The 14,667-nt window shown below is 48.5% G+C and overlaps 1 protein-coding gene across 3 annotated transcripts; it reads left to right on the top strand.

Annotated features, from left to right (window-relative positions):
* Nucleotides 1-239: 239 nt before the first annotated feature.
* On the top strand, nucleotides 240-14,639 carry ILKAP (ILK associated serine/threonine phosphatase). Of its 3 annotated transcripts, XM_064456983.1 has the most exons (13): nucleotides 240-362; nucleotides 1,106-1,171; nucleotides 1,563-1,619; nucleotides 2,691-2,813; nucleotides 3,699-3,825; nucleotides 4,841-4,947; nucleotides 5,429-5,522; nucleotides 7,309-7,396; nucleotides 8,710-8,831; nucleotides 10,604-10,723; nucleotides 12,089-12,170; nucleotides 12,389-12,537; nucleotides 14,457-14,639. In XM_064456983.1, the coding sequence occupies exons 1-12, from the start codon at nucleotides 317-319 to the stop codon at nucleotides 12,527-12,529; spliced, it is 1,173 nt and encodes a 390-aa protein (XP_064313053.1). In that variant the 5' UTR covers nucleotides 240-316; the 3' UTR covers nucleotides 12,530-12,537; nucleotides 14,457-14,639. The 3 variants fall into 3 exon arrangements, with proteins under 3 accessions (XP_064313053.1, XP_064313054.1, XP_064313052.1); XM_064456984.1 differs by lacking the exon at nucleotides 14,457-14,639 and having other exon boundaries at nucleotides 2,691-2,807; nucleotides 12,389-12,673; XM_064456982.1 differs by lacking the exon at nucleotides 14,457-14,639 and having other exon boundaries at nucleotides 12,389-12,673.
* Nucleotides 14,640-14,667: the final 28 nt, after the last annotated feature.

The raw sequence follows: 14,667 nt of genomic DNA, 5'->3' as shown, positions 1-14,667 counted from the left end.
GTCTGGCCGAGCAAGAAGCGAGGCAACGGTTCTGATTGGCAGCGAGACCCCGCTTTCTGATTGGCGGAGGGTATTTGCTGGGCCGCCCCGCCTACCCGCCGGGGGGATTGACAGGCTTCATGTGGGCGTGGCTAGCGGCTGCCTTCCGCTCCTTCCGGGCCGCGTGCCTACTTCCGGTCCGTCCGTGGCCGCTGATTGGCCTGGCGGTAAGATTGGCAGGCCAGGGGGCGGGGCGGCGCGGCGCGGCGCGGCGCTGGGCAGGAGGAGGAGGAGGCGGCGGCGGCGGCGGCGGCGGCGGCGGCGGCGCTGCCGCGGGATGGATCTGTTCGGGGACCTCCCGGAGCCCGGCTCCTCGGCGGCGGGTGAGGGGCACCGCCCCGCCCCGGGGCTGCCGCTCCTCCGCCCCGCCCTGCCGTGCCTCACCCCGTGAGGCAGGGGCCCTCACCTGCGGGGCCCGGCAGGCCGCAGGGCCGGTGGCACGGGGCGCTGGGCCCGCCTCAGCGCTCTGACAGGCCCGGGGCGGCGGCGGCGGCGGCGGCTGCGGGCTCCTAGCGCCTGGGGAGCGGGGCGGGGAAGGGAGGGGGTGCGGCCGCGAGAGGCGGCTGCTGAATAATCCCCGGGGAAACAGCACGGTTTGGGGTTATTTTGTGGTTTTCTTTTTTCCTGGGAGCCGTTCAGATGCAGAGCGTTGTCCGTGCGGTTTAGGCCGTGCCGGAGCCTTTCTTCTGTCTGTGCTGCTGCGGGTGGTGGGTTGTGGAGAGCTGTAACAGTGTTACCTGAAATAATTCGGTGCTTTCTGGGCCCGTCCTATCCTGTAACCTCTTGATCGGGCTGCTGAGAGATGTTAACGCAACTTGAGTGGATTCCTAGAGAAAAAAAATATGCTGTTTTCAAGATACAAGTTCACCATCAAGATAAAAGTTGACATCATCCCCAGGCAGGTGGTTGTTTTGCTCATGTAGGAGGTGCCTAAATTAGAGATGGAAGAAAGGTAGCCAAGGGTCTCCTCTGTTACCTGACCTGTGTTCACGTTGGGGACAGCCCTTCCAGAAACCAACCCCTGAGTGCCTGTAACAGGTCCTGACTTTGCCCTGGTGTGTTACAGGGAAGGAAGCTCAGGAAGGGCCTCTGCTCTTCGATGATCTCCCACCAGCCACCAGTGCTGACTCAGGTATGGGTGCTCTGTTCCTGCCATTAGTTTGGCTTCATCTGTTTTCTGCATCAGCATATCTTGAGGTGAAACTTGTGTAAGCCCATTTCTTTGTTAGGCAGGATAAAGACAGTTGGATTATCAGCACTGATATGCAGAGCAGCTGCTTTCCTCTTCTCGTGTGGTTTTTTTTTTTAATAACTAGAATGTTATAGGTGTTCCATATAAATATTTCCTGAAACAAATGTAAGGCCTGAGTTTGCCCCCACCATACTGTAACAGAGGTTGAAATTTGGCTTGCTTTGGTAAACTGGCATTTTATAATTTCTGCACCTCAGGAGGGGCATACCCAGAGCATTATTCCCTCAAAGAGACAAAGGTATTTACTTCTTGTCTTTTTCTTGTGCTCCAGGGAAAGGAGGCTCTTTACTCTTTGATGATCTTCCGCCAGCCAGCAGCGGTGACACAGGTAAGGAGCTGTGTTAGCTTGCCAAGCCTCTGCTGACCTGCCCTTCTAGGAAAACCCATTGATGTAGCCTGTTGCTTTGGATGTACAGCAAGTTAACCTGGTGTCCGGGTTGGCCAACACTGGTCATGGCAATCTGTTTGCACCCTGATTGTTTAAATTGCAATTCTCGCGCTTTAAAAGTAAACCTAGGTCTGTTCCCAGAAGTACATCCCTCAGATGTCTTTTGGGGAGCCCCATTGTCTGTGTCTGAAAGCTCCCTGTTTCGAGAGTGAAAGTATGCCTGTGCTTGTGAATAGTGAAGGCAGTGCTGACCTGGCTTCTGTTGCTTTTCTGCTGTGGGTACAGACTGCCTTCTTGTTCCTAGGTGTAAACGTCTTCAAAACCAGACTGCTGGTCTGGCAAAACTTTCTGCATGCAGCCAAGTGTTTGCTAGCACCTGGGAGGAGGTGAGATAGTTCAGTATACCGTATGAGAATAAATCTCCAGAAGGAAAAGGCTAGGGTTCTGATGTCATGGGTATAATTTTTCTTGCTAGCTTTAATTTGTAACCTGTCTTCTGAAACCCCTAACAAATATGTGCATTCAGAGTAATAAAGTACAGTTCTTTGCATCATTGTGGGCACAATTTGTAGGCACAAATAATAATAACAATAAAAAAAATTAGAAGCGTTCTAACCTTGAAATGTTAACTTCCTGAGCAATTAACTGCAAAAAAGGCTGGTAGCTAAGAAACAAACTATGGGTTGGTGGGGAGAATCAACAGCCTGCCAGTCATGCACAACTGTACCGTGCCTGAGGTATGGTCTCACAACTTAAAGTGATCAAATCGGCACTTGCTGGGTTGGACAGCGACATGTTCCATGGGTCATACATGCTGAATGAAGTTGTGTGTGCATGTGTTTGGTCAGTTAGTATGTCTTGTTCAGTAATAGCTGTGGTCACTTAATACTGTGTGAGTGTGCAAGCCTGTGCTCCTGAGAGTGCTTTGGTATAAAAGGACCTGCTGCTGGGTTTATGCAAGTAAAACAGAGCTGGAAGACTTCAGCTGCCTGCATTTTTGCTTTATTTCAGCCTCCAGTGCTACTGAGCCAGTCTCATCAGCAGGGAGCCATGGGAAAGGGGAGAAGAGAAAGTCCTTGGAGGAGGAAGAGAAGAATGGCAGGGAAGAACTTGTGGAAAAGAAAGTTTGTAAAGGTTTTCAGACAATTTGAAAACAAATGTACTCGATTTGTACTTTTGACGTTGGGCTGAGTAAGTCCAGATCAAAGCTAAGCTTTGGTTCTTCAGTCTGCTTGCATTTTCAGCCTCTTGTAGGGAACAGACTGCTGCAGCACATTGTGGAAGCCCCCCGAGCTCCCTGGCAGCTCTGCCTCTATCATGTGGGCCTTCTTACCGGCCCTGCTGAAGTGCCAGAAGCTGAGCAGCAAGCCCCTCGGCGTTTGCAGGATAGATTCCTGTGCTGCCAAGAGGGGGATTGGTTGTGAAACCTCTGGAAGGCTAGAGCCACACCAGTTTCTTTCGCCACATCCACACTAGGTGGTGCTAAGAAAGCCAGAGAGAGAGAGAGAGAGTCTTGCTGTTACATATAGGGCATTTGACTTCAGTGCAGATGCCCATGTGTTATGTTGCAGCTTTGGGAATAAGATGTGTTCAGGGGTACAAAGGATGTGCGCTGGAAACGGCAGGCCCTGATTTCCTGCCTTAGCACCCTCTTTGAAGCTGTGCTTTGTTTAATCTGGAGGTTCAGTGTCACATGCTCCCCCACCCCTTTTTGGTAAGAGCCCTGTCCAATACCCAGCACTCCTGCTTGGCTACAGCTGCCTGCCAAAATGGGGACAAGCAGCTTTTATAGCTGCTGACCTTGGGGGCACTTAAAAACCCCATATTACGAACCAAATATATCCTGTTCAGCAGAAGGTGCCAGATGTTTTGTTGCAGGATGAGGGCCATACTTTGATGCCATGCCAGGATAGGGTTCTGAAAGCTGAAAAGTGGTTGCTGACTTACTGGTTTTTAGCCTGAGCTGAGGAGATGGAGAAGTTTGATTTTCGTGCGTGTGTCTCTTCTGTTCCCCTTTAGGGTCAGTGGGCATTCTTGGATTGAAGGGTTATGTGGCAGAGAGGAAAGGTGAAAGAGAAGACATGCAGGATGCACATGTCATCTTAAACGATATTACCGAGGAATGCCAGCCTCTGCCCTCCCAAATGTAAGTGGGCCCCAACTGCCAGAATAAAGCTGTGGATGTCAGCCATCTCAGGGGTGAAGGAGAGCCAGCTTGCTTCAGCTACGCCTGTGATATGATCCTTTTTGGCTTGAGCAGCTGGTGGTCTTGACTACATCTGCATTGTGGTGTGTGATTTGGGTTTGTTATTGGAAGGCTTAGGTTGAATCATTAGCTGTGTTCCTGGGCAAATCACAGGACTATTTAATATACAAATACTTTCCTTTGAGTGGTGCCCAGTGGATTTGGTCGCTGACTTCACAAGGATTGTGAGGGCCCGATAATTCTGGATATTGAGCCTCTGTTACCCAAATGTAAGTGTGGCTATTTAGGGACCCTCAGTTTAATTATAAGTAATCAGGCCTTGCCTTGGGGGATTTTAGTGTGTAAAACCCTAACTGTGGCAATGGAGAATGCTCGAAGAAGAGAAAACAGATGTCGTAACTTTTTCATTTGAAGAGTTGAAATCTCTTAGCAAATTAAGACATGTAAGTGTATGTAGGGGGAGTGTGTATATTTAAAGATACGCTCTCAAGCATCACATTGATACTGGATTTAACTTCTGAACTAATATTGTCCTGAGAGCTTTGTATGCCGAGGGATCTGAGTTTCTTGTCTGTAGCATATTTTCAACAAGTTTAGGCATGTAAAGAATTGTGGGATTGGTTAGACTGATGTCTGTGTAGTGCTGGGGAGTTGCAGTGCCCTTGAGGTGAAATGTTTAGCTGCTTTTATGCCAAGTTGTGGTCCATAAACTCTCTTCCACCCTTCATTTTCTTGAGGGGTGGAAAATTACAAGAAAGTTCTCAGCTCAGTGTTTGCACACATAAACTTTGTAAATACTTGAATGTGTGAGCTTAGGGACTTGCTACCTTTGTGCCTTGGAGTGCAGTATTTATTCAGTCTGGCTGACACAGTTATGGAGATGAATGTACTCGATCCCACCCTCTGGCTAACGGCCTTTCTTAGCCCTTTTCTGCTACTTTTTGTTCCCTCACAGCACGCGTGTCTCGTACTTCGCTGTTTTTGATGGCCACGGGGGAGTTCGAGCCTCAAAATTTGCAGCACAGAATCTGCATCAAAACCTGATTAAGAAATTTCCTAAAGGTGAGAGGAGTGAAATAAGGACTGTAGGACAACCATCGCCTATTCTGCCTTGACATCGTGGTAGTGATTAGGGAGATGGATTTGTCTGGGCACAGTTCTACAGTTCCCATCCCTTATTACCAGTAGGCTTGTGAGACTGTGCTTTCCCCTGGCAGAAGAGGGCTAAAAGCCTTTTTGGCAGAAGGGTACAAGTAGCCAGTTGAATCTCACACTTGCTCAGTGATTCATGCTGTTGCCAGTTTTGGCAGTGCCACTTCAAGTGTTAAAATATGTCCCTGGGGAAGAGAGGTATGTTATAAATTCTCCGTACAGGCTACCACGCAGACTTTTGGTAGTGTGAGCCCAGGATGTGCCCTAGCTGCCCTGCACGGAGTCTGAGAGATGAACTGCCTGATGGCATGTTGGATGAGTGAAGGGAGGGACTGGGATAGGTCAAATATGTTTTAGTTGGAGCTTAGTTACTGTTTTCCCTGTCTCACAGGTGAGGTAGTCAGCGTGGAGAAAACTGTGAAGAGATGCCTTTTGGACACCTTCAAACACACAGATGAAGAGTTTCTAAAGCAGGCTTCTAGCCAGTAAGTGTAAATGCTTCCCATGCATTTGTATTTCTCAGCTTGCACCTCACAGGCCTTCATTCTGAGCAGCGCAGAGAAAACCTTGAGTTGCACATATGCTTCGTTGAAACCCCGTACAGCTTCGCTGTGCCAGGCTTTAACTCTGCTGAGTGCCTGCTAGAGCTAGATTATGGCATATTCTGATCTTACTCTGTGGTAAGCACTCTGTAGGAGCCCTTCAACTTAAATACACATTTATGGTAAAGGAAGGAACCAAAACGTGACCAGGAACGCACCTCTGTATTTAGCAGGGCATCTTGTTGGTCTTCTTTTTAAAGACTTGCCATGTTGCTGAAGTGACTTATCCCATATTGCCTGAGATGGGATCTCTGTTGACAGCATCGAAGTGTGGCAGGACGGTATCTGTAGAGCAGCACTTTGCAAGGTACTTTGAGCAGCTTTCTTTAGAGCTGCATTCCTGTTAGTATGTGCTTGCCAGGCTGGAGGTTGGACCACATCTCTGAAGTGGTTTTTAATGAAAGACTTAACTCTCACAATGTAAGTTTAAATCTTGCTTTCTTCACCTCTTTTTGAAAACAGAGATGTTGAAGATGAGAGACATTCTTCATAAGCTTGTTTGTAATAGATTCTTTCAAAACAAAGCTGAAAAGCACAGCAGCTACATTCTGTGGGATAAATGCCAGCCTGCCTCCCAGCTGGGTTTTGAGCGCAAGCACCCTTACCTTCTCTCAGTCTCTACTGAACTAACACCCCAACTGTGTAGACTAGGGAAGACATAGATTGCATTTAAAATGCAGTCACTTTGTTACCAGTCCTCTACATATTTGGGGTTGGGTGATTTTTTTGTTCCACCCCACTTTTAAGTGAATTGTGAGCTGGCTTAGTCTCTTAAGCCTAATCAGATCAACAAGTTTGGCCAGGCAAAGGAAGAAGCTTCCTTGAGTCTGTCACAACGGTGTCATTCCCAAACTCGTCTCCATTTGGTTAGAAATATGACTAGGTGCTACAAAGGATTGGTAGCGATAGGTGTATTGATGATGAAATGAATGATCTTTATTCAGCCACATCTTCAAAGTTAGGAAAAAACTGGATGAGGTGTGTCTAGAAATCAGTCTCTCAAAGCTAGTTTTAGTGAAGAGTGGCATCATAGCTGGGCTTCACTATAGGGAGGTCTAGTCTGGCATGTGTAATTTAAGAAACACTTCTCATTTTACCTAGAGCTCTAGAGACACAAGATTAACTACAGCAAGTGAAATATCAGGAGAGTGACTGAAGAAGTAGTGTTGCTGTGGAGATGGGGTGGTGAGGATTAAGTCAGGCAAGGGTACTGTGAAAAAAGGAAGGGAAATTAAAGCAAAAAGGAAGGCAGCTCTGCTGCAGTCCTGGCTGTGCCTTCCCTTTGCTGCAAAGGAGGATCCTCCTGAGGAAGAGTATGGGGTCCTTGTTTGCTCATGATGCTATAGCTTCTGGGCAGTTGTCAGGGCTGAGCCTGTTCCAGCCACAGATGAGCTTTTCTGGGAGCTGAGTGTGAGGAGGGGTTGGTGTGGGGGGCATGGCTGGCAGTATTTCAACCAGCTGGGCATTGGCTGTGCTTTAGGAGGTGGTACTCTGTGCAGCTCCTCTATCCTTGTCCAGCTCACTATTTACCACCAACAGTTTCCCTAGCTGCTTCCAGGTGGCTGCTGTGTGTTGGCACATGACACTTCCTTGAGTCCCCAGGAGCACTCTGACTAACTTTTTAAACATTGTTTTCCCCCCTTAGTAATCTCATTTTTGTTCCCTTCAGGAAGCCAGCATGGAAGGATGGCTCCACAGCTACTTGTGTTCTAGCTGTTGACAATATCCTCTACATAGCCAATCTTGGGGACAGCCGGGTAAGCAGGATGGAAAAGCCCACTGCTGGTGTCTGAGTTCCTCCCAGAGCTTCATTTGCCCTGAAGGGCAGGGTGTTTGTGTGGGATGTCCCAGTTGCTGTGAGCTCCCCAACTGTTCCTACAAAGCATCTTGTTTTGGGTAGCTGCAGGGTACTTTTGTGTTGTCTCCCATAGTGTAAAATAACTGTGTGTGGTAGCTTGCTCTTGGTGGTGCTAAATATCTCACAGTATCTAGAATAGAAGAGAATAATTCAGTTGGAAGGGACCTACAGTCATCATCTAGCCCAACTGCCTGACCAATTTGGGGCTGACCAAAAGTTAAAGCCTGTTATTAAGGATATTGCCCACATGCCTCTTAAACATTGACAGGCTTGGGGCATCAATCACCTCTCCTGGGAGCCTGTTGTAGTGTTTGACCAAGAAATGCTTCCTCATGTCCAGTCCAAACCTCCCCTGGTGCAGCTTTGAACCATTCCCAGACGTCTTATCACTGGATACCAGGGAGAAGAGATCAGCACCTCCCTCTCCACATCCCCTCAGGAAGCTGCACAGAGCAGTGAGGTTGCCCCTCAGCCTCCTTTTCTCCAAACTAGACAAACTCAGACTCCTCAGCTGCTCCTCACAGGACATGCCTTCCAGCCCCATCACCAGCTTGGTTGTCCTCCTCTGGATGCATTTGAGTACCCTAACATTCTTCTTAAATGGTGGGGCCCAAAGCTGCACACAATACTCCAGGTGAGGACACACCAACGCTGAATACAGTGGGACAATCCCCACTCGTGGATGGCTGGTTCTGCTGTGTCTGATGCACCCCGGGATGCAGTTTGCCCTCTTGGCTGCCAGGACACACTGCTGGCTCCTGCTGAGCCTGCTGCTGACCAGCACCTGTGGATCCCTTTCTGCAGGGCTGCTCTCCAGCCACTCCTCTCCCGATTTATACTTGTGCCTGGCATTACTCTGTCCCAGGTCCAAAATCCAGCACTTGGACTTGTTAAATTTCATGCCATTGATGATTGCCCGATGCTCCAATCTATCTAGATCATTCTGCAAGGCCTCTTGTCCCTCTGGAGAGTGAACAGCACCTCCCAGTTTGGTATGGGAGCAAACTTGCTAATGGTGCATTCAACTCCTGCACCCTGATCACTGATAAAAATATTGAATAGCACTGGCCCTAGGACTGAGCCCTGAAGAACACCGCTGGAGACCTATCACCAGACAGATGTAGCCCCATTCACTACAGCTTGTGGTGCTCTCAAGAAGTTCTTGTTGCTGCAGTTTTGTTGTTTACTCATGAGGGTCTCTTGTCAGCACAGGCGATTCTGTGTCGTTATAATGAAGAGAGTCAGAAACATGCAGCCTTAAGCCTCAGTAAGGAGCACAACCCCACCCAGTATGAGGAGCGCATGCGGATACAGAAAGCTGGGGGAAATGTCAGGTAGGTGCCTAAACGGTGTAAGTGAATAAATCTAAACTCTGGACCAACTTTGGGCCTGAGCACTGAGTTTCTGGATTTTCCTGAGCCCAGCGCTCGTGCTAGTGAGAGTCTGGAGAGAATCTGTTGGTGCCTGAGTTGTCTAAGGATTCAGTAAAGCCACTGAATTGGTTGATGGGGGCTGGTTTCCCAGGGGCTTACAATGGCATCAGGGTGCTGTGCTGCAAGGGCAGGAACCCATGTGAACGCCTGGCAGCCTGATGCAAGTATGGATGTCCTTAAGCTTTACCTATAGAGTTGGACCTACATAACTGGACTTGGCTCTTTAAGAAGTTATCGCTTGCTGCGCATTGTGGCATTGGACAGAACTCACTTCTTGCTTGCAGCATCCATTCTCCCTCCTTGTCCTGTAAGAGGGAGGGATGGTTTGAGCGGGCATGAGAAGCCCTCGATGTCAGTCAGTGTTGCTCCCCTGGGGGTTAGCTGATGCACTGAGGTGGTCTGCAGTAGGAGGGAGGTTTATGGAGCCAGAATGGGATTATCATATTCCTGTGCATGTAAGTGTGCATAGCTGTTTGGGCAGCTGTATCTGATTTCTGTAGCTAGGTTGTCTCCCTTCTTTGAAAGCTGTTTCTTGATTTAATGGCATGCTCACAAGAGAGGACTCAGTGCAGGTGAAGTATTTTAGTGCCTGTGGAGGCAGAATACCCCCTGTGGTGGGGAGGAGTGAGCTCAGTTCTGTCACGCTGCCATGTGTGGAGGGCCTTGTTCCCCTTATCTCTGGAGAGCACGTACTGCTGCTTATGCTTAGCACTGATCTATCCTTGTGCACAGGAAGGAGATGGGCCAGTGTCTGTTAGCTCTTTTCAGAACTGGGGGAACATCTCCCAGACTGCCTGGGAGCCTCTCCCAATGCTTGTATTTCAGTATTTTGGATGCCAGAAGTAAGTCGCAAAGTGTTTGAGCATCAGATCTCTTCTCTGTGACATGCCCCACTTCTTGCTTTTATCTCAAATAGGACTGGTTGGACTATGAGATGAATGAGCTTGTATCTTCCCAGAGTGCAGAAGAGCCTTCTGAGAGAGAAGATGCTCCGTTGTTGGAAGGGTGGAGTGTGGGAAGCTGCTTCTCTTGGGGCAGCACTCAGTTAATTAGAAAAGTTTAGCAAACAAAAACTGCTTCCTAAGGAGGATTGTAACTTGGGTTTCACAGAACTGGTTGCTGCAGTCAGTGGTTAGTAAAGACCAAGTGCTCAGGAGAAAGTGCAGTGGTTCTCACTCCTTGGAACTGCCCCCATTTGAGCCAGTCTATAGGGGTTGGTGTTCTGATAGGCAGAGCACAGGAGGGGCTGCTGGCTCAGACCTGGTCTTGCCTGCTGCCACTCTGCTTCTATTGAAATGCAGTTTCCTAGATACCTTGCTAAAAAATAATCTGTGAATTCAAACCTCTACCACCAGGAGTTCAGCTCAGCATATATCTCTTACTTCCCTGGCTTGCTAGGCTAAATAGGACTTGAGTTAGGGCAGGGAGATGGAAAACAGCCTTGAATTCTCCTGACTTCATTTCTTCTGCCCCCTCTCCACTTGTTTCCCAAAGCTTCACACAAACATGCAGAAAGGGAAGGAGACTTTGAAGGGGAGGTTTGAACTTGCTGGGGAAGTGGGTCAGGATTTGTACGAGGCAGCTGAACTTACTACGAAGAGTGTTCCCATGAGGCAGTGCAGTGAAATGTGCATGTGTGGGGAGGGCTCTTGATGTTTTCTTTCCTTTTGCAGGGACGGAAGAGTCCTAGGAGTGCTAGAGGTTTCTCGCTCCATTGGGGATGGCCAGTACAAACGCTGTGGTGTTATCTCTGTGCCAGATATCAAACGCTGCCAACTGACACACAACGACAGGTAAAGCATGCCCATGCACAAGGGGGGTTGTTGCTCAGCAGAAGTAGCACAAACTGTACTACCCCGTATGCTCTGCTCTTAGGGCTGAGGCACTTCAGACTGATCACCCAGAACTAGAGGATGCTCTTACTACTGATGTGTGTCCACTCCTGTTCCTTATCAGTATAGTGGGATAATGCTGCTGCCTCACTGCCATGACATGGTTGGAGAAACCAGCCTCACAGCAGTGATAACATACATGAGCCTTAGACTCCCTTCGTGCTCTGAATAAGCCCACACACCAGTGTTCAAGCAGTTGGTTAAGGCTTGAATTCTTGGATCCTTATCTTGTCCAAGGGTTGTTTCTAGCAGCTGTGGTGCCCACAAATACCATTGGATTTGGCTCTGATATTTGAAGATTTGAGATACTTTCTCACATATGATTGGCAATGACAAATTGCTGTGAGCTTTCATGTCAGTATGGCCCTGCAGGCCATCTGAGGTGAGAATGTAACCCAGTACGCTGCTTTTTCTGGAATTAGAGTTCCATATCAAGTGATCCACTAAAATATTTCTAAGGATATTCTGAGTATCAGGCTCTGAAATGATGTCTTCAGAGACATGTGCTGCTCTGGCAGGCTGGCCATCTCTGCAGGATGGTTGTATCCTTGTCTGGAGAGTCCAGTTACGGCTTCTCATTAACACAATCCCCTGTGTAGGCAGGAAGTGCACAGCGGGCTGTCTCCCCCATCCTCTGGTGGGGCACTAGGATGCAGCTTTCCTTACTTTAAGCTCCCCTCAACCTTCTGCAGCCTGTAGTAATACCTTGTGGCAGTTTTCTGATCACAGTTGTGCCTCTGTTTCTGGGTTAAGCTGCTGCTTTTCTTTCGAATATTTCTATTCAAATTAAGTTATTGCATACCTCAGGAGCATGGGATTGTAAAGGATTTAAAGGGATGCACGTAAGATATTAAGCTGGCTGTGTTTCTGTTTCCTTGTATTAGCTACTTCACAGGGAAAATATGTGAATGAAAAGGACTCAAAGGAAAGAAGCAGTTCCTAGAAAAATAATGGAGCTTTCCAGCAGGCCATAGTATATGGTCTTGCCTGCCAGTGCAGTGTTAGTAGGACTGCCAGGATGTACTGCTCTGGGTCTTATATTGTTGCCTGGCTCTTTGGCCTGTACTTTGAATTGCCTCAGCTCTGTGGATGGTAGGTTCTAGAGCACCAGGGGACTTCTGGTGCTTCTGAGGGATTTTCAGATGAGCTTTATGGCACCTTCCCTTTGGATTGGAGCATGGCTACTCATATAATAGCTTGGAGGGATTTTCCTGTAGCTGGGAGCCAAAGATTCAGCCTTGGAACCTGTCTCTGCTTGATTTCTAGGTTCATTCTGATAGCATGTGATGGCCTCTTTAAAGTCTTTACACCAGAAGAAGCTGTGAACTTCATTGTGTCCTGCCTGGAGGTGAGGAGAAGGCAGTGTGAGGTCTGGGTTTCTCAGTGCAGGAGGCACGAAATGGAATGACTTTGACTTGCAGAAATGTACTTCTGCCAGGGTATCCTCCCTTATACCTGAGGTTGTCCTTACTAACGTTTTGATTACCCGTTCTTGGAAGATACCATGTGCTTGCACCTATGCACTTTACTGTGAGCAATCAGCGTTGTCTTTCCTTGTCCCAACAGGATAAGAACATCCAGATGAGAGAAGGGAAGCTAGAAGGAGATGCTAGATATGAAGCTGCATGTAACAGACTGGCCAACAAGGCAGTACAGCGAGGGTCGGCGGACAACGTCACGGTCATGGTGGTCCGGATAGAGCACTGAGAGATGAGGTGCGGCAGCAGGATCTTCAGCTTGTGGTGGATATAAGGGAAGGGAGAAGCCTGTGCGTGCACATGTGGACAGGGGAGGGATGGTCCTGCTGGATGCTCTTCAGTGTAAATAAAATTGTTTGTTTTTTTTCTAATAGTTTTAGCTCACTTGGCTAGCAGTGTTTTCTAAGTGGCTGCCATAGTGGATCAGCCTATGCGGAAATCTCCTTGCCCTGTCAACCTCCCATCAACGTCTTGGCAAACCAAATAAATCAGTTTGACAGAGGTGCTAGCAAGAGCAGGCATCTGTGGGCATGAACTCTGCCAGCTGTTCCAAACAGTGCAGTTCTGCTAGTGGTTTCTTTGAGCTTTGTGTGAGGCCTGAGAGAGTCCTCAGCTTGTAGGACTTGGTGGGGGCTCCTGGTTAGGCTGTATTGGATGGACTGTGCAGTACCCCAGGCCACCGGCTTGGAATGCGGTGTGGGCTGTCCTCTTTAGTGCTGGGAAGGAAATATTTTGGTTCTGAAACTGGGTTGTGAGGTTGCGTGCAGCTGAGTGATACAAACACTGCTTGCAGAGCAGCAGTGTACCTTTCCTTTGCTTGCAGAAAATATTGGGTTTTTTTTCCTAGTTGTCGATACAGCAAAAGTGGCTGCATTTTGCTCCTGATGCTTATTGGGAAAGTGTTTTTGTCATTTGCACTGGCCAGGCAGCAATATATGGGTAGGCTCTGTGCTTGTCTCTGTGCTATCTGAGGAGCAGGCATCTCAAGTTCTAGGTACTTGTTGCTATTAAGTGTCTGGTATCTCATCCTGTCCCCATTCCTCTACCAGCTGTTGCTGCAGAGAATCAGTCTGCTGTTTTTCCAGAGAAAATCTGGCTTAAGACCAGATGACAGTGTGAAAGCTAAATGGACTGGTCTACCAATGCACCTTCATTTCAGATTACACAACGTTCCTGTCCTGTAGGTGAAACAGTGCAGTGAGGGAGATGAGCCAGTGGGTCTGTGCAGTGGTTTCTGGCGCAGCCTCCTTGCTCTGCATGAGAAACGGTGCAGTCCCAGAGAGAGGTTGGGCAGGTTGGTCTGATAGTGCCTACTGTTTTGTGCATAGTCCTGCGCAGGGTTGTGAGGCTTCCCAGGCTCTTTTCTGCTTCCTGTGTTCCCTGCAGCTTTGGGAGAGGGTCCTGGATCCTGGGCTGTTTTCTTGAGCACCCAGAGCTATCCTGTTGTTTGGGACAGGTGGCTTGACCATCTTTCATCTGTTTCTGCTACAGCAGAAGTCAAAGTTCATGGGCTTATGCTAACAGGCTAACTTGGCCTAGCTCATGCTAACTCTCTGCATGTCCTGCAGAGCACTGAGGAAGGAAGCGGGCCTCCAGCACATTGGGTAGCGGTTGCCTCTGCCAGCTTGTTCTGTTCCCAGCCATTCCTGCATACTCTGATGTAACGTTGCACTGCAGGATGAGCTGAGACAAAATTGTGCATGTTAGTGACACGCTCTGCTGCTTCTGCTGTTGAAAGCCAAGTTTGGCGAGCCAAGACAGAGTAGCACGGAGTTTATTCAGTCTGTGGCAAAAGAAACCCTGACAGCAGATCTCAGGGCAGCTTGCCCTCCTGTCTTGCCTCCCTGCTTTCCACAGCTCTGGTGCTGGGCAGGGGGGAGAGTTGCATGCTGTGCTGCAAGAGCTGAGCCCAGCACCTGTCTCTCTGGTGTTCCCTCCAGGAGGCCACTCTTAATTCCAGCACAAGAGCTGGTGAGAGAAGTATCAGCTTGTCCTCCTTTGACTGTCTTCTCTCCCTCACCCTCCTCTTGCAGTTCTTTCCTTCCCTTTCTTTCTAAAGAGTACTGAGAGTACAACTCCATTTACAAACATAATACATTGCTATGATACAGTTATTTACAAGTTCCATAAAATGGATCATATTGTCCATTTTTCAGGGCAAAGGAGAAAAGGAAGCACTGTGGAGCAGGTTTCACCATGCTTGTGAATAGCCACGCAGTTAGAAAGGAAGTTCAACCCCAGCTCTAGTGGAAGTCAAAAAAATGTTTGCTTGTATTTCCTGGTAGGGTGGGGTCTGCAAGAGGTTTCCTGAAAATAAACTCTACCTGCCTCATTGCTCAGCAGTATCTGTTACTGTGGGGAGCTCTG

The sequence above is a fragment of the Phalacrocorax carbo genome, chromosome 7 (genome assembly GCF_963921805.1).
Source record: "Phalacrocorax carbo chromosome 7, bPhaCar2.1, whole genome shotgun sequence".
Taxonomy (NCBI): Eukaryota; Metazoa; Chordata; class Aves; order Suliformes; family Phalacrocoracidae; genus Phalacrocorax; species Phalacrocorax carbo.
Note: the sequence above shows the minus strand (reverse complement) of the source record. Positions and strands in the feature narration are given on the sequence as shown.

Bases quoted from the DNA above. Each gene is read 5' to 3' on its own strand.
- ILKAP (XM_064456983.1), top strand. From the start codon at position 317: ATGGATCTGTTCGGGGACCTCCCGGAGCCCGGCTCCTCGGCGGCGG. The intron at 3,826-4,840 runs GTAAGTGGGCCC...GTTCCCTCACAG, and splicing joins CAGCCTCTGCCCTCCCAAAT to CACGCGTGTCTCGTACTTCG. The intron at 12,171-12,388 runs GTGAGGAGAAGG...TTGTCCCAACAG, and splicing joins TCATTGTGTCCTGCCTGGAG to GATAAGAACATCCAGATGAG.